Source organism: Thermobia domestica, chromosome 7 (assembly GCF_964235325.1).
Source record: "Thermobia domestica chromosome 7, izTheDome1.hap1.1, whole genome shotgun sequence".
NCBI classification, from domain to species: Eukaryota; Metazoa; Arthropoda; class Insecta; order Zygentoma; family Lepismatidae; genus Thermobia; species Thermobia domestica.
In genome coordinates, this window is record NC_137460.1 from 105,939,254 (window position 1) to 105,965,575 (window position 26,322).

A 26,322-nucleotide genomic window follows, 5' to 3' on the forward strand; every position below is an offset into this window, starting at 1 on the left:
GTAGCATCAAGAAAACATAATATGTGTATAGTATACATGGTGAGTTAAAATGCTTTCTTATTCTGAAAGAGGTCATTTGTTCTGTTTTTAATGTGTGAAAAGCTTTCCTCCCCCTGAAAGTAATGTTCCCCTAGAACAACCTGTTGGTTACACCCCTGATTATCCTTTAATAAAAGTTGAGTTCCATTTCCAAAGCGAAGAAAAATCCACTTGAAATTAGACGGGACTCAATTCTCGTTTTACTAATTGTTTTATATGGAAACCTTTCAAAGCGTGTATCATGACAATCAGTTGTCATAAAAAGATGTAGTTTTCACGTATGTATTCGTAATTCTTTTCTCTACTTCGTAAAGTGAGCAGTTAATGTGCTAATACAATATTTCTAATAAGCGCCTCTGCTATTGTCAAGATTCGCAGTAGCGCGAGAAGTCAGCGTGCAGAACTGCTTGTCGCGAATTGTCAACACCGCTCAAAGCCAATTGGACGCCGCGTAAAGCCAACTCAAGGCCATGCCGCTTCTCATCTGAAATCTGCTGTAAGTTTTCCCCAGAAATAATATCTTCAAAGCAAAACCATTTTGGTTTAAAGAAATTACACTACCATACTAACAAGTTTTTTTGATATCATCATTGTTTACCTGCACACGAAATGGTGTGTAAGACAAACTTCGAAGTGAGCTGCCCAGATCTGTTAAGGAAAGTGTCAGGGAACACCGAAACAGTATAGTTAACAGTACATTAAATACAGAAGAATGAAAATATATTATATTATATATGTTTACAAATTAATGCACGTAAGCTTGTTTCGGGTATATTTTAATTGGTTTTATGGAGCATTATAACTACAGGGTGGGCCAGACTCAATTAGGCAGTTTTGAATAGATTATTTTCATTGAAAAATGTGTAACATGTTGCAATGGTTACAAAATGGAATTACACATACATTAAGTCATCGATTTTCGACATAGTGGTCGAATTAGGCACTATCTACGTCAGTACAAGCTGGCATACGCACAGGAACATTTTCACATACCTTCCAACATATAATCACCGGAACATTGTTGAAATCCTGGACAATCACTTAACGCAGATGTTGCTCCCTGTCAACAAGATTAGCGTACACTTTATTTCTGAGGTGACTCCAAAGAAAAAAAGTAAGGTGGGGTTATATCGGGTGATTGGCTGGCCACTCCACAGGCCAATCCAGCGTTGAGGCAAAACTTCGTGCAAGAATGCTCAAGCAATTTTGGCGTAGTGTGATGGAGTGCAACGTTAGTTTCATGTTACTCAAAACTCTACGTAAACTTATCCTCGAAATGTGTAGCAGGGCAGACAAACGGTGGATAGACTTTGATTTGTGAAATTATGATGATACCTCCGCAACAACACGTGCTAGTGTCTCCGCAGCTCGTAAAATTCTCGGTTTACCAGAGTGCTTGGGATTCAAAGCACTGGCAGTTTAATCAAACTGCTTGTTTATTCGAGTGATTGTATCCCTGTGTATTGCTGGTGGTCCAAACTCTTCCAACATCATATGGTGACCTTCTGATACATTGTTAGTAACAGAGAAAAGGTGCATATATTTTACACGCTGCCCGATAGACAATTGTCTCTCGACCATATTGGTTTCCTAATGCGCACTAAGTAAACAGAAAATTGGCCTCATTCCTAGCATACCGTATGATGGTGCCATATATCTACAACAAAAGGGACTTCGTTTTTTTTTTTTTTTTCATGTGCTGTTGGATTGATTGGTTATTAATGATCAAAAGCTGCCTAATTAAATCTGGCCCACCTAGTACATTCTTCAAGAAAGAAAATACTGTCTTGCGAACAGCTGGTCACCTAACAGCGTTTCTATTTTTTTAGAAAATTACCATATCTAAAAGGCTAAAACAGACTCTCGATCAAACTCATGAATGAAAAAGTATTATTGTTAGAATTAAAGAATAGTTTTCAGAACAAGAAATAACATTACTTATACAAATTCAAATATTCACACAATATACAAAAGAAAAATAAACTGGACATTTTAAGTACACCAAACATGCATTACTACATTCTAGAATTAAAAAAACAAAAGAGTGCGAATAAAGTAAAATAAAATAAAGTGAATATTTACTTTGGTTGCTCCTGATCACGTGCGTTGGAACCGTCTATATTGGAGGCGCCAGCAAGAGACGACCGATCCAGAAGCTACGGGGGAAAATAAGGGAAAGTTTCAAGTCAATGAATTTTTGTAGAGCTCAAATTGTGCGTATTGAAAAACACTTCAGTTAAATAGATTTAACACCGAAAGTCAAAGTGATCTTTCTATCGAAATAATATTTACGAATCAATAAAAGCTTTGTGCTAGAACGTAAACATATTCTGGGAGATCAATATTAAGATATCTCATGTCAGTTGCATTTTACTAAGTCAGAACAATATAGATAATTCTTGTAGTTGAATTGAAGTGATCTGAACAAAAAACAGACAATAAAATAAAATTTTAAGTTATTCAAGTTAGGCTAATTTAATCAGGTAATCAGAGTATTTGCAACTATGTAAAAAATTAATTATTTTTATATTTATTATTATTTTTAAATTACTTTTGTTATTTATTTATTTATTTATTTATCTTTTGTAAACATATTACTTTCGGATACCGAATATATCCTATGGAGAACATTCCTAGTTACTTAAGAAAGTTAGAGGTTAAGATTCAAACAAGAAAGTCTGAATAAGAACAAATTTAAAGATGATAAATAATGCTATTAGAGATTTAATATACAGGGTGTTTCAAAAATTTGTCACACTATTTCGGGAATAGATTCCTCACATCAAAATAAGAAAAAAAAAAAGTTCATGTGGACGGAAGTGCATAATTTCGTAGTTATAGGGTGCCGAAAACTCGAAAAAAAAAAAAAAAAAAAAAAAAAAAAAAAAAAAAAAAAAAAAAAAACCTTTAATGATCCATAGTGCCACTACTATAGGGCTGATCGTAGTCGAGTCAAGACATCACTGAGGAACTATATGTGAACTATCCAAATAGCCATCCTTCAGAACCTCCTGTACTTGCACAATCACTTCTAGAGAGGCTGTTTGCAGTACTTGATCACTCTCCATCTATATATATATATATATATATATATATATATATATAAATAAAAGTACAAGTACTGAAGCACTCTTAAACATGGATATTTGGATAGTTCACATACCAGTTCCTCAGTGATATCTTGACCCGACTACGATAGATTCCATAGTCGTGAAGCTATGAACCTTTAAAGTTCACTTGTTTTACGTTTTCGGTATCCTATAGCTCCGAAACTATCCACTTTTGAGCACAGGTCCATATGAACTTTTTTTCTTATTTTGATGTGAAGTATCTGTTTTCAAAATATTGTGATACATTTTTGCAACACCCTGTATAAAAGTTTTTTTTTTTAAAAAAAAAGCAAAGAAAAAAATTCCTTGGTTTGGAAATAATAGATGATATTAATTAAAAACGTTCAACAGAAGCATAAATAGTTAAATTATTCTGAAGAATGAAAGAACTTGTAAAAGCTGGATCAATTTTCGAACTAAATATTTTAAATCACATAATTTCTATTCTTACTTATTTTACAGTAGTTCATGAAGATCACTTACTTTCGCGCCAAGTTTTCTTTCTTTCAATTTGATAATTATAAATCATTTATCATGCATTTTCTTTGTTTGTTTAATTTAAAGAAATGAAAAGAAACATATACCCTATTATCAATCTATCCCTACAAGAGAAGGAGTGCATCCTTTAACACAAAAAGCTTAAATGAAGTTTAGGACGAATATACAAGGCTATTGGTGCAAAGTGCAGTAGCTGCTACTAAAATGTGTTACGATGATGTTTGTTTTAAATTTAAAATAAATTGTGAGTTACTATCTACAGTTAAAGCATACACATAAGTCATTACGCAAACAATTATTTTGGACGTTACACAGAACTGAAAATATTCTAATGAAACATGTATAATTGTAGTACAAGAGATACAGTGGCTACTAAATTAGTTAACAGATTTTGTGTATCTTTTCATATAAGAAATTTATGTTTTACTTTTCAAAATTAAAAACAGATACATATTAAACGTTAAGCAAATAATCGCGTCATTTTTGGTATACATAATTAATCATTTATGATATTTATTTTAATTATTGTTGTACATTTTACACAAGATTTAGTAGAAATTTTGTGTAAAAAAAAAGCATGTTATTGTTACTATGTATAGGAAACTGACATAATACAGGGTGTATTAAAAAGGACTTTACAACTTTGAAAAAACATATTGATTTATTCATTTATCTTACAGGCATGGTTTTGGTGTCATTTTGTAGCAAAATACATCAAGTTTTGACTCACGTAGTACACGCAAGCCGCTAGCGGAAGTTGCAGCAAAGATGGCTACCTTTACTGGTTCCGAGCGTGCTAGCTGTGTGTTTTGGTTTGAAGAATCCAAGTCTGCGACGACTGTGCAACGTAATTTTCGTACAGAATATGGTAAAGATCTTCCCAGTAGGCCTATTTATCAGTGACATAAGTGTTTTATTGAAACTGGATGTTCGGTAAGACACAACAAATCTTCAGGTCGTCCCCATACGTATGGAAACTTTGTAGAGCAAGTGAGACAAAACTTTTTAAGGAGTCTAGAAAATCAACCCGGCGTGCTTCTCGACAGCTGGGCGTCCCACACATGACAGTTTGGCGTGTGTTGAGAAAACGGTTGCATCTCAAAACATGCAAATTACAAATGGTACAACAATTAAAAGAGACTGATAGAATTGCTCGTAAGGAACTTTTGGCAAAGAATCGACCTCAAATGGGATGTGTGTCGCATCACCAAAGCAAGCCACATTGAAGCTCTTTAGGTTGTAAAAGACATGATGTACTTTGCTACAAAATGACATCAAAACCATGTCTGTAAGATAAATTATATGAGTTTTCAAAGTTGTAAAGACCTTTTTGATACACCCTGTATTCTTAAATTAAATAGTGTAGACAATAGCTTTCACGAAATTTAGTTTACTTGTTTAGAAATTGAAATATTCTCAATGAATCAAATGAATCTTAGTAATAATTTAATACTGTTGAACTTAAAGTAACCAAATCTTCTCATTTGTATATATTTCCCTATTTTAAACTTCGATAGAATAAAAAATGCTGAAACTTTACTTATCTTTAATTAGAAAGGTTAAATATTATATACGATACAATATTATGCACTTAATTTCTTTTTAAACACACAAAATTAAATTATATTACTAACATATTAAAATAATTTGTGCAATTTGTTAGAATGTTAACTTTTAAGAGCGTGAATTGCATGATAACGTATAAAGTCAATTGTGCATTATTAATTTTGACCACATTTACTACAAGCAATATTCGAAATTGTGCACTGTGATTTTTTCCATTTTTATTGATACTTAACTATTGTCATTTTATATGTCCCTGTGTATGTGAATGCAAACAAACAGAGAAAACTGTGAAGTGTAAAAGTGAATGAATATATACAAAGTACAATCCAGGTACATCATATCAGATATTTTCTCACAATCAATAATCAAGAGAAACAATTAAACCAGTTTTAGGAAGCCATAATCATTGATACTACAATCTGTGAATACAAAGCTATATTTTTAAACAAGTAAATATCCTTATATGCCATTACTGCGAATTTAACTTTGCTATTTCCACAGGGCATATTTCGTTTAACGACTTTTTATTTTCACTAAACGAGAATTGGAAAACTTTTTTTTTTTCTTTTGGACTGGAACGATTAAATAGTAAACTAAACAAAAAAACAGAAAAATCTAAATGAAAGTCTACTTAGAACCTTTCAGGTTTTATGTTTCTTAGATTAAAACCTTCTTGAGAAAACAGATCTTTGTCAAATTTTGCTTCGAATATATATATATATATATATATTTTACTTGAAATTCAAGCTCATACTTCTTGGCTTTCGACTCTCCACTGGAGTCTTGTTCACGGAAGACAATAGTAGGGGAAAAAGTCATAAAAACATCATCAACGAAAAAGGAACATACTCAACAGAGCAGAGCAGTGCAATTGACAATCTTCCCTGCCTGAACAAACCAACATGCAACTTGAGTCCATAACTTTACAACGTATGCACACTATTTGGTGTGTGACTGGCAGCTATTGCCAAGGTGGTTTTGCATTGCTCTACCCCAGTGGTTTTCAACCGATCTATCGCGAAATTTTAGAATTTAAAAATTATGAAGAATTTAATAATAATTAGCTAAAATCGAGAGACTGTACCAGTCAACACCTCCAGCGGTAGCAATAATGCTCAGTTCTATATAATCATCATAAAAATTATTAGGTTTCATTATAATAGATATTATTTACAATAAAAACATCAAACAAGTGTGTCGCAATGTCCTGGAAGTTCAGTAAAGTGTGCCGTCAGCCAAAAAAGATTGAGAATCACTGCTCTACCCTAATTAATCCGTTTCCTTTTACTTTCTTGATGTTTCTATCACTTTTTCTCCCTGTTTTTATCCTTCATGAATAAAGCTTTAGTAAAAAGCTGAAAGCTAGAAAGTGTAAAATGTTTTCAGGAATCAGAAGTTCACGTGAATAAAATGACTGTTAAAATTTTTGAACGTATTATCATATTGTCTGAATAAGCTTCATGTAGTTTACATGTTCCGCAATGTTAAATATAACGTATATATATATATAATATTGTATAAACTGAGCTCAAAATTATGTATAAATCTTACATAATGCACTCTCTGCAGAGAAAATATTTCAAAGATACTAGAAAGTAACTGTTACGGTTATTTTTACAGGATTCAGTTACAATTTTTGAATATGTGTATATGTGTGAAATATATTTACAAAAAACAGCAATACGGTATCTGGAACTGTAGACTAAAAGCAGTTTATATGGTTGAAACGAAAGGTTTAAACATGTCTTCCAAATTACTTCCATCATCTATTTCTTCCTACCTCTCGTATTTCTGATGAATCAGTTAGCGACAGCTTATAGTGTTTATATAATTTTTTCAGTATTTCCTCACATTATATAAACTGAAAACTAAAATTATATTAACAAATGGAGGAAACAACCGATTTTTAACACACCAAACTTCTCTGCAGATGTATAATCGTTGAAAACTAAAAACTAAGGCTTCCTTTACTGTGATAAAATATCTAATATGTTTTAGTACCATCAAGGTTGAGAAAAAACAACATGATACATGTCCACAAAGAAACATTAGAGAAGTACACAGTTAACCACTACTTTGTCACGATTGTGTCTTTTAAGTTTCTGTGGTACAACTGAAATTATTTTGCTTCAATTACTTCTATTATCAATTAACATAGGAAATCAAGTGGTGCTTCGTAATTATATTTTCTCTCTCATCTGAAATTATGTCAGATACTATTTCGTGCTCCTATTTATTTCAGTAATGCCTTAATGTTACTAACGACTACAATAGTCTACTCGTCTGTAACTAAAACTACTTTCACTAACATAACAAATAAAACACTTATTGTTGATAATAGATTTAACAGATACATCGCAACATCTAATATTTTCCATACTGAATTCAGAAGTTATAGATCAGTCTTTTTTCTTAAATATCCATTTTTTAATTTCTCTTTTCATGTTAAAGTTTACTGTACTAGAAACTAGACTGTAATTATAATCATTATTATTGTCAGTGATCTGAGTAAGCGATTAAAATTTTACTTTGTTTTCATTTTCACAAACTACAAACATTAACCTTTTTATAAACACTAAATCGGAGAAGGCTGGTTCATACACAAACTTCAACAAGCACCACAGACTACCACATATACTAACGTTCGTTCACTAATTTGTTCTTTGAAGAGTAAAATATATGAAAAAATAGATCATGTTTTTTGTCCTTAACTTCTCAATAATATAGTCTAAAATTAACCTTCAAGTAGGCCACCAACTTTGCGGGGCTTCTACGGAATAATGCAGTTTCCTAGACCGAATTGTTTTTCTTCATAGGGCTTTCGTTCTGTATGTTGATGACAAGATAAAATACTGAGAGCAGCAGCGTTCTAGCCAATCACTTATTTTGGAGAACACTAGTATCCAAAGTATTTCCAAGGCTTATGTGCGGGTTAAGGCTATTCATTATATTTCCCAGAACTTTTAAAATTTCCGTGAGTAATGCAAAGAAAAAAACTTTACAAAGCGAGCTTTACAGTATGGACAAAATGCTCAGTTAACAACGTTTCTAGGCCCGTTCTTGCCAAAAGTCTGTAGGTACAGCTTATGACATCATAAAAGTCCGTCAATCATATTTCAGACAATATGAAAGAGCCTAGGAAGAACTATTGATTCATTTCACAACATTTTCAACATTTAACAGTAATTTGGCATATTGTTTATTATTTGTCAAAAATAAGATGATGTGAAAAGTATAGTAAAGCACCTTAAATGTGCTTGGATAATTTTGAATTATTATTGCTCTAGTTCGCTTATTTCCCAAACACATATATATGTTAATGTTCTAATTTACAAAATATTTCCCAATTACAAATTTAATTCTTTATATTCTAGTATGCCGAGAAAAAGAATGAAGAAAACCCTTGTGCATATTTAAATAAAGAGTTACAAAAAAAGACTCATAAAATGCTCTGTTTCGAATATTGTACGTTTTGAAGCGGAAACATGAACATTATGCAAAAGCAACGGAAGGTTTTCGAAACATGAGTCTTCGCAGAATAGAAAAGAACGCAAAAAATTAGTTGGATAGAGTAGAAAACGAATGAAGTAGTGTTACGAATAACAGAGAAAAACAATATCAGATCTAATCACAAAAAGGATATGAGAGTGGTTGGGAAGGAATTGAATCCTAAGGAACGATCTAGAAGGTACTGTGATGATAGCAGCAGCTACAACTGATGGACGGTGCTGAAGCAGAAAACTACTACGTCAAAACGAAGAAACAAGTTAAGGACCGTGACACACAGAAACTTCACAATTTGCAACAAGTGACCAGCCTGTAATGTCAGAATACCTCATGATGATATCTTAGCACGAAGTTTTCAATGTCATGAAAGTTGATCATGTATTCAGTTATAATTTTAATATTTGGAAATTAATTTAGAGAACTAGATTATTTGTCTCTTCCTTGACTTCTATACAATCCTTATTAGAAATGATGTCCCCTCCCCTTATCAAAACTGCTAATTCATTCTCTGGATAATTCCATATCTCAAAGAAAGTAAAAATAATAGTGGGCAAAGTACACTTACATCTTGAGACAAATTCATAAGGGAGGTAGCACCACTTCCAGAGGTACTGGCACACATCTCACTTGGATCTCGTCCTAATATCGATCCCAATTTTACAATGTATACACCACACAATCTCCGCAATGACTGTAACCTAAGACGAAGCTCTGTAAGTCTTGACCATGCATTCGAACTATCCGGAGTTTCAGAATTTTTCAATAGTTGATCTGCTGCATCTTGTAATGACATTACGCGAGGTTCACACCGTTCAAGATCCTGCTGGAGCTCCTGTAAAAATATTTATTTTGTAGTGTTTACGACTTATTGTTCATAATACATTTTATGCACCCAGTATAGCATTACATTATCAGATACACTTACATATAGTTACTACTTTGGATTTTCTTTGTTAATAGTCAAGCAAATGCCTTTTAAAAAATGCTTAATTTTAAAGTTAAAAAAATTGAGAAATGAAATGAAATCTTTAGTTTTACGTCTCACGATTATGTCGGTAATGATGAGAAATGAATGAAATGGTGGAATGAAGAAAGTGGGAGGAAACGGGAGAACCCCGAGAAAACCCACGAGCATGGTGTTTGTCCACCACAAAGTCCATACGGCGCGAGCTGAGATCGAACCAGGGACCCCAAGCACCGGAGGTGAACGCTCTACCACTGAGCCACCGCGCCTCCTTCCACTGTTTTATTTTATATTAAAGTCAAATAAGAACATTCTTTTTCCTGATCTGCAACCATTTGATATAGTGAAAATAATTATATTTATGCCAGTAGGCCTTAATACTATTATCTTGCTGTTATCCTAATTTTCAACTATAAACATTTGAACAGGTTCACAGGTTTTAAAACTACCAGAACACTTATTATTTACTACCTAAATACCTGATAATACTGACAAATATTGTAAGAACAAAATACTAAGTTGTTATTTACTATCGTATTTGGAAACCGTAATTGCTTAAATTCATATACTACGAGCTTCACATGATAAAAACAAAAAAGAACCATCAAATAACTATCTCATAATCTACGTTTTGTACAAAAGGTAATGAAATGAAACTTTTGTTACAGTTATTCAGCAACAACGTTATTAATATGTTTTACGATGCATTAAAGCTCTTCCAAATAGATTTGAAGTTCTCCAATTTTCGAGGCAGAAAGTTGCAATCCATGAAGAATATGTGACCAAATCACACCACAGAGGGGAAAAAATGCTTGAAGAGCTTAAACCTCTTAAGTTTCGTTAGTGTGGATTACTGTACTTAAAACAGTTACTTTACGAACGCTTGAAAAATGTAATATTTCATGCAGATATTTTGAATCTCTACTCTATAGTTGCATTTTCGTAAGTTATACTTAAAATTATTCATTAATGACTATTGGAAGTATATTTATTTTAATGACAATTTCAAAACTTACTCTGAATTTATTGTATTTGGCTTCAATGACTGGAATGTCATCAGTGAGATCCACAGGTTCTGTCTGACGAATAGTATTTTCTGTTCTTTCTAGCCATTCTACCAGTTCCTCCACTATATTATGGAATTCTTGATTCTGTAATAAAAAAGAAATAATTTCCAATCAAAATTATATATATATATGGCAATTACCTGACTTTTTTCTACGTCCTTTCTTCTCTGTCAGTGACAATGGCGTTTGGAAAACTGTTGCAAATTACGGTTTAGAACCTATTAAACTAGAAAAGCTCAAACGATGTAGAAAATATACAGTAATCTTGTACAGAGTATTTGCCAAAAAAATATTATTTCACACAAGTCGGCTCAAACTTGCAATATGCTCATTTAAATATTACAGTATTTTCGAAAATATGACAGTTTCTAATCCCATAGGCCATCTTCTTTGCAAGTGTATTAATATTCAGGAAGAAGAAAGAAACACTCAGTACTGAAAATGGAAATAGATCACACTAAACTACCGAAACACATGTTGTACTACATACTCGTTAATGCATAAAAGATTTACGTAAATATATTTTATTTCCTCCTTTCGGATCTTATGTTTTCTTTTCTTCTAGAAGGTTTACTATCTTTTACGACATTACCACTAATACAATACAATTAGGAATTTCAGGCACATAATATGACTGGATTTTCTCCTTGAGTAGTAAAGTCTTCTACCTGCTACAAGAACGAAAATTCTTTCCTATTTGCTCATTTCGTTTTTTTTCCTACATACATCGTGAACTTCGAGAGCGCAGTTTTCACTACTTTCATATTTTTATACACAGATTCATATTTGTGGAAAAAGCTACCACAGTATAAGAACATGTAGTCTACCTCAGACTACATACACATAGAATGAACGTAAATATGCAATGCATTTAATTATTGCATATCAGAACAATACTTGTCATGCGTTCATTTCTGGTCTACAAAATTGCTCGAGATTTACGACGAAACTTGTTCACACGAGAAAATATCTCAGAATTCTATCATAGTTTTCCCCAAATAATTTAAAGTATTCGTCTTATATTGCGATGTTTTTAATAATAAATAAACTCTCTTCATTCTAAAAGCATCAGCATAATGCTGGACTAGTATGGAAAGAAAATGAAATGAAATTAAATCTTTAAGTTTTACGTCCCACGGTTATGCCGGTTAGGCTAAAGGAGACGGTGATTATGAGAAATGGATGAAATGGTGGAATGAAGAAAGTGGGAGGAAACGGGAGAACCCCGAGAAAACCCACGAGCACGGTGTTTGTCCACCACAAAATCCACACGGCGCGAGCTGGGATCGAACCAGTGACCCTAAGCACCGGAGGTGAACGCTCTACCACTGAACCACCGCGCCCCCCATAATATGGAAAGAGCTTGTGTAGAATTTTCTTCAAATTGTGTTTTGTTGCACAAATTACTATGTTTGGATATGAACTCACATCCACACAATGCTTACCACAGTATACGACACAATACGGATAAGCCTATATCCATATAAGCCAGGTAAGAGAACAAAATGTGTAAAAGATGGAACAAAAATAACAGCTATCGTGTGAAATTTTAAATTTATTACCTAAGCTTTTATCCAAAACAGCCTTTCATTTGATGAATATTTTTACTGATATATTTTTCGTAAAATTTTGTTAGTATAATTTCAGTTCAATAAAAATATATCTTTTAAACAATGTCTTTTTTACACCAAAACATTACGGGAAGCAAAAAGCACGTCCTAAACACTTTTAACAAACAGAATATTACGTTTATTAAATGTTCTATAGACGAACCTCTGTTTAAGCTATTTCCTAAAAATGAAGCTTACCTCCATTAGTGATGTTTGCAGCTGCGCCTGCCAACGTGCAGCCGCTTTACAAATGTTATCCCATCGATTATTTATAGTGACTAGCCGACTACGTAAACTTTCTGCCCGCTCTTCATCCTCGGTGTGATCTGCCAAATGAGTCCCGACAATGTTCAATGATACTACTATGCTCTTGTGACTGTCCAAGTCCATTAAGAATTCCTAGAAGAAAAAAAATCCAAAAATAAATTGTTATAAATACAGGTAATTGTCTATAAGTAAGCAACAGAATCATTCTACTAAATATGTGCTTACAGTAAACGACCATTAAAATCAAAATGAGATAAGATAAAATGAGAAAACAATTTTTCCTTACACGAACTCTTTAACGAAACTCAAAGTGAAAAAGTACGACTAGGTCGAAAACTGAACCATAGTTTTTAGTCTTCAACGTAAGTGAGCTGCCTACTGTGATACCTAACCTAGTCCGTTCCTTACTTAGCAACGCATTTTATTCTTGGAGTCGGTATCCGCCCATTCAAACTATACTACTATCCTTCTTGTACTTGACAACCAAGTGCTTATAGAGCTATTTCTGAACTATACGACACAATAAGAATTAAGCTTATACTATCTACCGTTACCAAATAATATTAAGTATAATTGAAATGAAATTTTTCAGTTTAACGTACTACGATTATGCTAAGGGAAATGGCCAAGCACAATTAACAGCTATACAATACAAAAGTATGACGACTTTATGATTATTTTCCATACTAGCAGTCTTTTGAGAAAACTAGATACTTGATAAATATAAAATATCAAATTATTAACATCTTACATACGTCTCTTCAATCCTTATCACGTCATTTTATTTATATTTTAAAATTTATGTCATATTGACCTTACTTGGCATTTACACTACACGTGCATCCTCATTTCCCTGATTTTTTTCTTTCGAAATTGTTCATGTAATGTACCTTGTTTTGTAAAAATTTGTTACATTTAAACGGAATTTAATACCTATAAAGAATACATAATTAACATGGCTCTAAACATATACACAAAATTGACGGAAACTGATATATGTTTATGATAGCAGTTTTATAGTGCATTTTATAAATCCTTAATAGAATTATTTATGTTTAGTGCATTTTATAGATTAATTAATATATTACTTTAAAGAACCAAACATGTTACAAGTGTTTAGATAGCGGACAAACTATATGCAAATAAGTACTACACCGTGTGTCCCAGTGATAGATACATCTGCAGACTTCGGGAAATTACTTCTGCTGAGGAACAAATACAGCATATGGGAGTAGAGGTCTTGAAATACATCGTCAGAGAATTACTGATAATTTAAAAATATTGAATATGCAATAGCACAGTAGCAAACAGTATAAGTGCACGTAAGTTTGTAAGATAAATGTACGACAGTAACTACTAACATTTATTTAATTAATTTTCTAATAATAAGGATAAGATTTTTGTTATGACTTTAGGTATAATTCTCATAATTCTCCAAAGTTTCTGCTCATATCACTGGCACACTCTCTACACAAACTTTCTCACAACTTACCCTATGATCTTGTATAGCGTCTTCAAGTTGCTCGATATTTGTCGGAGGGAATTCCTGACTGCTCTGGGTTCCTTCAGCGTACTGCAGCCACTGTTCCAATCTCCAGAGATCGTTCTCCAACTGCTGCCAATTTCTCCTAGAACATAGAGGGCACGTCAGACGTGCGCTCTCACTGCAACAGAATAGATGAAAAGGTCACCAAAACAACGCACGCACACACAAACAGAAACATGCAATTAGTTCAACATCAAAAGCTGCTACAACAACGAAAACTTACATACTTTCTATTTTCTTCACTTGTGTGAATGCCACGATTTACTAACGACAATCTGAAGGTCTAAAAGCATCATAATAAGCATTGTCGACCATATCACTCCTCCTCTTCCCCAAGCAAAGACGTTCTTGGTGAAGTGTTTGTAAGATCTATACACTGCATATTAACTTAGATAATTTGGTAAGATTACTACTTTTTTTAGTTGAATATCCCACGATTATGCACCAAGGCTAAGGGAGACGGTGATGATGATAATGGAGAAATGACGAAAGTGGGACGAAACTGGAGAACTCCGAGAAAATTCACGCGCACAGTGTTTGTCCACTACAAAACCCACTTGGGAGATAGGTACTCACAGACTTACATACAATCATTTTGATTATTGCGAACAGATTTCAGCTCCTGTAGTTGAATGAATTATCTATTCGTTACGATAGATAAACAAAGTGACGGCTAATAAACATGGTAAAGGAGAATAGGAAACGTAACTGAAGTTAATTTATCTTAGAAACCGTTTTTGTTTTTGGAGGTTAGTTCTGGTATCCAATAAAAGCAAAACTGAGAGGACTTATAAAAGCATCATAAATAGAACAATACGATTTCCTGTTAAAAGATCCCTATAAATGGTTTACAAGAAATTGATTATAATAATGACGAAAATTATCTATAGCTTACCTCATAGTTTGTCTTCTTCAAAAAGGAAAATTTTCGCTGCATTTTATTTAACTGAATGTTAATACAAAATCCAAGAACTTTTAGTTACATAACTTTCCAAATCATGCAATATCTTGTCAGTGTGTAGGACCAGAACGATCACAAATTTACTATCCCAATAAACAAGATATTATCAAGAACTCTTATAATGCTTTTCTTTAGCAAATTCTAATAAAACATCACAGAAGTACCATCTTTTTGATAAAATATTATGATGGATATTTCCTAAACGAAGTGATTTAAAAATGGCTCTTAAAATCTGGTATAGGTTTCTTAAAAGCAGACTAGAAAATAGTACGTGAAAATTTATAAATTTATAATGAGAATTTATTACTAGTCTAATAAAAATAAAAATAAAAATAAGCAGTAGTAGTATAACACTATTCATTATTATTATTTTGCATGTGAAAGAATAGATAGCATGTTCTACGAATTAGTGCTTTTACGATAGGATTTTTTAATCTTTCTTTTAAAAATTATACTTTTCAATTGCATTTTGTTTGAAGTTCAAACCTTCCTTCCAGCACCAAGTGGGAAAGCGCTGGAGCGTGATCTTAACAAAGAATATTACATGGATTTTTACCGAAATCCAAACTCGGGGCCACACGCACGACACAACATGGATCAGCTACTTGACCACTCAGAAATCCCTTGAACTGCATTATATTATCAACGTAATATCACCAGTATATTACCAGTATATTATTAGGAACGTAATATCACCAGTATATTACGTTATAAATAATCCCTTCTGATTCTACTTATGTTATCACGTGGCAGTTTCGAAAATGTATATTTAAAATCGTAAGACTAGGGAAGTGAAGAAAAGAGAAAGAAATTCAGAATTCTATATAGTTCCAATTCACCAAAATGCTACATTAATACATTGAACACTTTTTAAGCACGCAATTTACAGAATTAAGCATTCAATATTGGCAAACCTGAGCGACACAGAAGAAAGATTATTCTTTTGTTACATCTACACCAATCGTACATGTTAATGTAGTCACTCTCCTACTTCTAACAATCTTCAAACAAATATATATATATATATATATACACCTTTACATTTCAAAGCTAAAAACATTACCAATTGATGCTAGATAGTAATACATGTATTAAGCAATCATACGGAAAGTCTGAACCCTCACCACAGTTACAAGAACACAATATACCTCAGTACTACAATGACAAGGTATGTTTCAAGTAAGAGAGACTGAAGTTGTTAGAACACAAGACCGTTCCATACTGATACGTCTGTTCGACTTACGAGGGTGTCTAGCAGACAGAAAAATGTACAATCTGTAGGTAACTCAGACCGATATATCTCGATAAATGCTAAACGTATTTTGTTTCATAGACTAGCTTTTATGCTGCTGATGTGATTTGTTATTCGTTCATTGTGAAACATGATTTAAGGATTATATTTAAAAAGAGAGAAATTTAGAACTAGACAGAAAAGCCACTTAAAACTTTGCTGTTGTAATGCCTAACTCATTTTAAGAATTTCGCTCTTTACATAGATGTTCAGAAGAAACCAAGAAACTGCTTAAAGTAAAGTTTGAAAATTAATATCTTTAGTAATTTAAAGTAAAGAGAAAAGAAATTAAAAGTTAATTCACCAACCAACGCTAAGCCAGAATAGAATATGCAATAGTAAGAAGAGATGAAATGTAAATTGAAGCTAAACTACCACAGTTATATTATCTGTAATTTCAAACGATTTACAAGTGCTTACATGCAAATATCAAAATATAATACAACAGCCATAGCTGAGAAAAAATATCTGAATAACAATTTTCTTAGACGCGCCTCCGGTTCTTTTTGTAAACACATTAGCATGAAACCCTGTGATATGGATATAACTTTTTACGTTTTTCCTCAATTTTGCTAACTACAGTTTCTTTCCGATTTTATTTTTCAGAATGTCTCCAACGAACAGTGCCTTATCAAATTGAATTCTATTTGTACTCGGCCGTTACCGACTACATACATTATCATACAAAATGCACACTACATAACTACCCTACACTAATCTGATCTAGTGGCTACAATATACTGCTATTTACATTACTCAAACGATAAGAAACAAAAATCAAGCGTTAGAACAGTAAAGAAGTTAGTAGGAAGTGGTGTCACTTAACTGTTCACAAACAAAGGAATATTCATCATCTAAGGAACATCTGTGGAAAAGCAAAGCAGAGTAGTTAAGTCAGGCAGGTAATAAGCAAAAGGTTACTTTCAGACCACATTATGACACCATGAAATGAACACCTTGACATTATTAAACACACAGTAATACATTAAATTCAGTAATTCATTGAATAAATGTCAAATTGATTTCAGGTTCATTCCAAGTAAATCGGATGAATGTTTACACATCAAAATAAAAGGTACTTACACAATTAAACCCATAGCAAACACGAAATAAAGACAATTTTCCAAGCCTCGAAGAGTTTGTCGATGGATTGTAGAGAGGAGAAAACAAAAATACATAAACAGACCTCTCTTTCCAGTATTAACTTTTCCTTTGTATACTACAATGACAAACCGTTTAAGGCTTGAAAGCTATGTTTCTATAGTGCTTCCATTGGGTTTGTGTTCTAAACAAGTGTGTTAAGTTCCTTTTATTCTGATTTGCGTGTGTTCACACTGGTAATTGTTTGTTCTACATCTATATACATCGAAACAATTCTGGATTCAGTACGAAAACACGATTTGAAGTTCGCCTTAAAACAAAGATTTCACTTTAACTTAGAGGCTATATCAAAGCAACTAGAAACGCAAATTAAATAGGAGTATGTCAGGATTAATTTCAACCGCTCATATATTCTTTGCACTATATTTAATGACTACCGAAGAATAATTGGAATAAACCTGTTTATAACAACTGAACATTTTTTGTAATTTAGATTTTATTTTGAAAGAACTAAAATTATGAGAGAATCACTTCTTATATTAATGTACCCTGAGCGATATATTATATATTAACAATACACTGTTTTTCATCAACATTTTTCGAGCTTTATAAGCTTACCACCAAATAGTACAAGTAATACTATGTTAATTCAATATACATTCTTATTATCTTGTATTGTTTCAACAAAGTCTCAATTATTTTAAAAAAATACTGGAATAAGGGGAGAGTAAATTTTATTTTGCAGAGTGAGTGAACGAAATTCTGTTATGTACGTGCTTTCTTTAAATTACAGAATATTTACACAAATATCTGTCTGAATTTTGAAATTACTGACAAATAAAATAAGTAGGTGGCCAACTTAATAGCAGTCTCACATGTACATCAAGTGAAGAAGTTTGGTTTCTATGGTGTGATATTTTCTCAACTATTGAAACTAGAAGTGGTAAATGCTTCCAGTTTTAGTAGATAGATCCATGTAGAGACGGAATATACTCTTCGGACGATTGACTGATTGCAGGAAATCGCTTCTCGTTATCTATTACCGTTCTTTACGGTATAGTGAGCAACGTTAAAATCGAAAGTGATTGATTGCTTTCACTTCTTGTTCGAATAGAAGGTTAAGAGAGGAGATGGTACCTATTCTTAGAACGCTCAATAGATTTAACTAGAAAAACCTTCTCGCTTTCTCTTATCGTTTTTGCTTTATGTAGATCAATATTAAAAACGGGAATTGTACTGGGCTTCTATCACTTCCGATTTTAGTAAAGAGCTAAGGATGGAAATGAAATATACAGGATGGCCCATAATTATGTACAAGGGTCGTTCAAGGTTGACCGGGATTTTCGTAAGTAAATGATCGATGAATAGCCGGATCATGATGAAACTTGCAGGTGACGTAATGTATTCTTTCTCGAGTAACTAGCGCTCGGCATGACGTATTTGGAGCATGCACAGCAGTTGCAGCGAACATGGCGGCAAGCAATGTGTCTGTGGCTGTGGAGCAGCGGTGTGTAATCAAATTTCTTGTGAAGGAGAAAGTTGAACCAGCTGAGATATTCTGAAGACTGCAAGCACAGTATGGTGAACAAACGATGTCACGGACAAGAGTGTACGAATGGTGTGAACAGTTTCGCGAAGGACGGGAGCTAGAAAGATCATGGCAAATGTCTCTTGGGTCCTGAAGGGTGTTCTCCATGTGGATTTTCTAGACAAAGGGAGCACAATTAATGCCCCGTAATACTCCAGACTGTTGAGTGGTGCTGTACGAAAGTCCATTCGTAAGAAAAGACCTGGGATGTTGTTTGAAAATGTCATTCTTCTCCATGACAATGCCCGCCCTCACACGGCCAATGTGACAATAACAACTCTGCCGAAATGTGCTGGGAAATTTTTCCCCATTCCCCCTACAGTCCAGATTTAGCCTTCAGTGATTATCATTTGTTTGCACCCCTTAAAGACCATCTGGGAGGGAAAAAATGCACTACAGATGAAGCCCTGTGGAGCGATGTCCTCCAGTGGCTCCGATAGCAACCAAGTTGTTTCTACGCCAAAGGAATTAGGAAGCTGCCACAACGATGGCAACGGTGCATCGACGCGCGCAGAGAATACTTCAAAAAGCTGACATAGTTTGGTGCTTCTTGTGTTATATGTATCCTCTGAAGAAATTAAAGTCCCGGTCAACCTTGAACGACCCTTGTATATGATGTTTCAAAGACTGCGGTAAAGAAACTAGCAACGTAACAAATATGAACACATTACTCTCGTACCTTTCCTTATAATAATTATAAATCTCTGTTCTCCATGGTATAGTCCGCCAATGCACCATCCATATCGATACATGCCTGAATACGAAGAGCAACGTTGCCACAAGCAGCTTGACAGACCGGTACTGGTATCCTGTGGAATTCTTCTGTGATAGTTTTCCATAGTTCGACCAAATTGTGTACATGATGTTGATACACTTTGTTCTTGAAAATACCCCATAGGAAAAAGTCAAGTGAATCAAATTGGGAAGTCAAGCTGGCCACTCCACAGAATACAAAACCATACAACGCACACGCTGTTCCAAAAACAACCGTTCCATCATCCTGTCTGGCATACACTAATGGTTTTTAAGTCCAGTGACCTTTATCTCCACTCTCAGACTACATCGTGTTGCCATATCGAAACTTTTTGTCCAGAATTACAAATACTACAGTCAGTCAAGCATCATATACATAATTATGGGCCACCCTGTATTTTTAGGTCGCTTAACCGCAGTAAACTGTTTCTAGCTATCTATTACAATTTTTTCTATAGTAATTAACGTGAAAACCGTAAAGAATTTATTTCTACCACTTCCGGTGGTATTACCTCCATCTAGTGGCGGCGATTGGACGTTAAAAGTGGGGGGCAAGACATGATCTGAATATGTGTATATCAATGTTAATATACAAATTTCCCTGGTTGAAACTATATACATTAATAGGCCATTTCAGAAAAGTGGGGGGCAACTGCCCCCTTTCCCCCCCCCTAATCGCCGCCCATGCCCCCATCAACGAACTCGATACCTAACTATTGATCCTCTTTTTCTGGCCAAAAATTGATCGTGAACCACTACGTATTTCTTGAGATTTTCTTTGACTCCCGGACAGGGAGACATGGTTTTGTTTCCTGAATTGACGGACATACAAACAGACGGTAAATATATAAAAGAGTTACGGTTGGTAAACTAAACTCCGGAATTTAAAGAAAAAAATGTAAAGATTATTTACCGTGCAGTGGATTAGAAAAACTCAATCTTTGTAAAGATTTTATTGATTCTCGAACCCAACCTCAACCCCATGTCTAATTTAACTTTGTAAATTTTATCATACCTGAGCTCTCTGTAATGCTGTTCTCTAACTCTCGCCTCTTTGACTAGTTCTTCGAAACGTCTGACTAGTTCTTGAATAATGGAAACGCGTGCCTCTTCTTCAGTCACGTGACACTCTTGTATTAACAGTGTGCTCAGATGTTTCACAAGTTCCATGGAAGACTCACAAGTTGCAACACGTTTGGCCTGAAAATAATAACAGCAGCAATAATAATTAAAATTGAAGATCCCTAAAATCTTATTAATTACCAAACTTGTACACCTGGGGCACAGCGTTTAATTTTAGATGAAATGTACGAGTCAGTGTAAGGCAAACTTGATAGTGCTTTCCGTACAAGTTCAATAAAATGTCCATATCAAGTTTAAAATATACGAGGAGTTGCTAAAAAGTTCGTAGCCTAATCCAGGAGTGCAGGTAGAATGATGTAATTGTACAGTTTTAAACAACGTATCTCTGTATGTACATACACATATTCACATTAATACCGAAATTCTGTGTTTTTCAGCTCCCTAAAGTGATCGTGTGTGCTCAACCAGCGAATTTCACAAACATAAAGATCAGAGCTGTCATAAAAGTTCTGTTTCATCAAGAAAAGTCACCGAAGCGAGTTTATGTAGAAATCAGTGAAACACTACGGGACTCTCATTCGTCATATGCAGTGGTGGGGAAGTGGATGGCAGAGTTTAAACGGACGATTTCTCAAGATGATGATGTTCCACATGCAGGAAGACCAAAAACAGTAACTATCCCTGAAATCGTGAATTTAATTCATAACACTGATTTTGAAACTCTCAGAATTTCAGCAAAACATGTGGCAGAGATTGTGGGCATTTCTCAGAAACGAGTCGGTAGCATAATTCATAATGATTTTAGCGTACGTAAGCTCTAGGCAAAAAGGATTACTAAAAATTTGTCAGCAGATCAAAAACATGGAAGAGTGAGGACATCAAGGGAAGTCATTTCCCATTTTGACCGCAATGACGACCACTTCCTATCACGAATAGTAACTATGGACGAAACATGGTTGTACCACTACGATCCTGAAACGAAACGACAGTCAATGAAGTAGCGGCACTCAAGTTTCCCTCGCCCGAGAAGTTCAAGAGAGAGAGAAGTGTTTGCAACATTCTTCTGTGATAACGATGGAGACTACCTACCCTGCAGAGTATTATTCTGGATTACTCAGGAAACTGAAAGTCAAATTGAAGGTGCAACGTCACGGAATTATGTTCTTTCAGGATAATACTCATGTCCATCGAGTACTGCAAACACAACTGATATTGCATGATCTAGGGTTGCAATGTCTAGATTCTGCTTATTCCCCAAACTCAAACAAACAACACTTGAAAGGACGTCATTTTGGATCTGATAAGCAGGGCTTGAAAAATCTTACTTGCAAATATTAGCGAGTCAAAAAAATCTACTAGCCAGATCATTTTGCAGTTACAGTGTTTATACAAATAAACAAAACTCATTCTGCGACACAGTAAACAGATCAATACATTTTTTATTTTGTTTATTAGTGATGGTTGTGTTGATGCATTGCAATATTACATTTTTTTTAATTGTTGTGTGGAATAAAACACGTTTTTGATTGATCGGACTTTACTCGCCAAATCGCCAAATGTAGTAACAAAGTACTCGCCACTGGCGAGCAGGCAAGTTGATTTTTCAACCCTTGCGAGGAATCTTCAGAATTTTTTTTTTTTTTTTTTTTTGACTTGGCCTGCTAAAATTGGAGCACCATGTAAGGAAGAACATTGAACATCGGAGGAGTACGTAGAATAATTGTACAATTTCACGTACACTCCTGGACTGGGCTACGAATTTTTCTGCCGCCCCTTGTAAGTTATTTAGTGAACTATTCTCATTTCTTATACATTTCACTCTGAGTGCATGTCCTATACATACGTATTATTAACATTTCAACTGGCACATTCCTACAAGTTTTAGGACTTCAAATATAAAATGAAACGAAGAAAGGAAATGTGAAGATTTTACAGTACAAATGGCTTAAGAGTTCCATCAACTTATTCTGCATTTTATTTACTATTCAAATTTAGGAAAAGTTCAATGACTCAAATCAATGTTTTATTTGCTCTTTTCCTGGAGGGAAGAAATTTTGTAAGCCCAATTATTCTTTTACAATTTTGTTTCTTTATAAATATATAAATGTATGTATGTATAAAGGCTATTTCAAGCTACCAAATAAAATACTATGGAACGACGAAAAATGAACTAACAATAACGCATACGTCTCTATATTATAATATTTAACCCCTTCTTACAATTAAAGCAGAAATCTTAAAGTTAAGGAATATATAAGATGAAAGAGCTTTCATGAAAATCGTTTAAGAAATGTGAAACAATTTTTCTACGCTCGAAGAATGCATTAAACATAAAAGTAGCAAAAGAAAAGTTTAGAAGGGTGAAATTTCTTGCTTCCCTCCTAGAAATATTTTTTATGTTTAAATGTATTAGTTATTTTAAATCGTAATAAGACTTATTTAAGGACTCTTTCCAGTTCTGATCGGAAGTTACGTAATAAATTCGAAAATAAATTTCGGAACTCATAATCAATAATTTGTTCCAGTTACAAAATAAACACTTACTAAAAGTTCTGGAGCACGATCAATACTAGTTCCTGGAGGTGTTGGACTTCGAACTGCGGATTCCAATGTATCCAGATTTGTAACCCATTCTTGGATAGCTGCTTCAAGTTCAAGCATGTACCCTTCTCTGGAGGTCAGTCTCATCAGTTGTGGAGCAGATCTGAGAGTATCCACTTGCACAGCAGTGTCTTGTTCAAACTTCAAGGTCTCTACTTGGACACTTTCATCAACTTCATCAACTCTCTGTTGTACGTGTTCAAAGCCACCCTAAAACAACAAAGAATAAAGCTCTTTAATTATATGATCCAGTAACATTATACGGAAAACAAAAACAAATAAACGGCCACGAATAAATAATTTAGATAATGATATTAGAAATGCAAATTGAGCTAAATGAATGTACTAATGTGTGTACACTATGCAAACTAAAATTATCATATGTAAGTTGTCCGGAGAGATCACTGATTGTCATTTTTCAAGGATAGTCAATCTTTAGCTTTCAAAGTAAAATTTAACAGTTTATGAAAGAACTAATGGTTTTAACTTTATGCCTCAATGTGGGTCCACATGAGTTTTCTCTACTGACTACTGACTGGACTCTCGCTCCGTTGAATGTAATTCTGCATTAAACACTAATTAGGTAAATTTCCGCAAAAATGGTAAATTACTGTTCGAAACTTGTTTTGAACTTGACCAAAGCGATTATGGAGGAAAGATGTAAGGAGAATGAAGTTACATAATCTCTCTCCTATGCACTACAATTGCATCTTGAATACTATTGACATCTAGTATGCAATGTTCAAACCACTTAGACCTGATGCTTTTTTTTTTTCAGTAGATGACAGCACAGCAAACACGTCTGATTTTTATTCCAGGATTACAGTAATTTCAGCGAGAAAAAAATAAATGCAATTTACAAGAAAACGATTCCCTGGCCCTTCCCACGTATAACATTCATGTACAGCAATTTTAGTCTGTATAGAGACAAAAATTAACGTTTATTATTATTATTATTATTTTAAAAGAAAGAAAGAGTCACTGTGTTCGGCATGAAATAAACGGTAATAACTGGGGGTATGCGCTTTTGTTTTATTTACACAAGACGTCTTAAAACTTGTTTTTACACCTCCTATGGTTAACCAAATTGTCCAGTGCGAACTATGATTTCACCCATTTTAATGCACATTAGCACTTGCAGCCTAATGTTCACTGTATCTGATAAAGTCACAGTTCGTACAGTATAATTCAGTTGTTGGTAATAAAAAAAATAAACGTTTTTTGCTTAGTCACATGACAACAGATGATTGTCAACACAACACATTCACTTCACAAGTAGTTTATAACATACTAAACTTGAAGCAACAACCAGGTGAATAGGCGCAATTCACTCGACAAACTGAAGAATTACAGCTGACATCTGTTGGGAGAAAGAAAAAGAGGTATCCTTGTGCTTTAGCGCAATCCACACTAGAAGGAAACACCAACGAGTCGCAACAACACCCTATCTTGAATCTCCTAGTATCCTCCCTCCGTAAACAAGACCAAGTTATCTAATAAGGTTTTATGCACAAAGTTCATAATTGTGTCGTATGGTGGCACAAATAGTATACTGTTGTGGCGAAATTTTGCACTAACTGATAGATGAGACAACGAAGATAGGCATTCTAATTTTGAGAATACAGAATAATTTTTGGTCAAACATTCCTCAATGACACTGCGACTTATAAACCTCCTCCCTAGTGACCCCAAACACCGAGCAAAACTTAGTCACGATCATTTACAAAGCATAGAAAACGTATTGTGGCAAACAATTGCGCAAATGAACTATAAAGGCTCGCTGTTCAGTGGTGGAATAAATCTTTTGAATCTTTTTACAACACATTCGTTTGAACATTTTAAAGCATAACTGAAAAATTGTCAAAAAGAACTAAAAAAAAGAAAAAGAAAAGTAACAAGAGTAGCACAAAAGTAAGTGCGTTTCTACAAAAATGTTTCAAGAATAAGATGACTGATTGGAACATAATCACTGATGCAACCAACCAACTTCACCAAGTAATAAATTACTTGGTTACTAAGTAATTACTTGATTCCCCTCTACTTACTCGTTTCTTCATTTCATCTTGGAACTTGGCTTTAAATTCTCCAATTCTATTCCAAATATCATTCCAAAGTAGCTGGTATTCGTCTATCATTTCTTGAATACTTGGCACATCTTCGGGTTCACTACGTTGCATAACGTGCAGTCCTAAGTTATTTGCATTAACTACAGTCTCATTATGTGTTTCGAGTTGAGTTTCCAGTTTCTGCAATAGTACATAAACTTCAATATAACAAAATGCGAAAGGATATTGTGCAGAAAAATCAAAACAACAAATAATAAACAACAGTACGCAATTTATTAACACTATGAAATAAATAAATTTAAAATTAAACCCTATGACAAAAAGATATATATGTCACAAATAATTGAAAATAGGGCCTTGTTCTTAACGAATAACTTCTTTCATTTTCCAAATTATATGGCATGAACTTGTATCTTAGTGCCCATGAGATTATTTCTCAACATAACGAAATAAAATACACAGTTGAACAGCCATGCTTTTACTTAAATTGAACGCTTTCATGACGTGATTTGCTTTCAGACCGGAAAAAGAAACTGCTGCTAATAAAATTGCGTTGTCAGGTTTTCAATGCTCAATTAAGAATTTTGAACGAATGATTTAAGTAGAAAAATGGAAAAATGAAAATTAATTAGCTACAAAACTCTATGGGACAATACTCTTTTTTTTCTCTTTCACCTATGACCACTGGCGCAAATCCCGGGGAA

General features: G+C 33.8%; 1 protein-coding gene across 2 annotated transcripts in view; it reads right to left on the reverse strand.

The window, feature by feature from the left end:
- The window catches only part of LOC145690299 (muscle-specific protein 300 kDa-like), a 633,032-nt gene that overhangs the window by 10,679 nt on the left and 596,031 nt on the right, over nucleotides 1-26,322 (reverse strand). For both annotated transcript variants that reach the window (XM_081765072.1, XM_081765073.1), the window contains 9 exons: nucleotides 25,598-25,798; nucleotides 23,496-23,762; nucleotides 20,884-21,068; nucleotides 17,253-17,291; nucleotides 14,121-14,292; nucleotides 12,560-12,760; nucleotides 10,701-10,835; nucleotides 9,286-9,552; nucleotides 2,122-2,195 (listed from right to left, as the gene is read on the reverse strand). In XM_081765072.1, coding sequence (XP_081621198.1) covers nucleotides 2,122-2,195; nucleotides 9,286-9,552; nucleotides 10,701-10,835; nucleotides 12,560-12,760; nucleotides 14,121-14,292; nucleotides 17,253-17,291; nucleotides 20,884-21,068; nucleotides 23,496-23,762; nucleotides 25,598-25,798 — 1,541 coding nt within the window. The remainder of the gene's footprint in view (nucleotides 1-2,121; nucleotides 2,196-9,285; nucleotides 9,553-10,700; nucleotides 10,836-12,559; nucleotides 12,761-14,120; nucleotides 14,293-17,252; nucleotides 17,292-20,883; nucleotides 21,069-23,495; nucleotides 23,763-25,597; nucleotides 25,799-26,322) is intronic.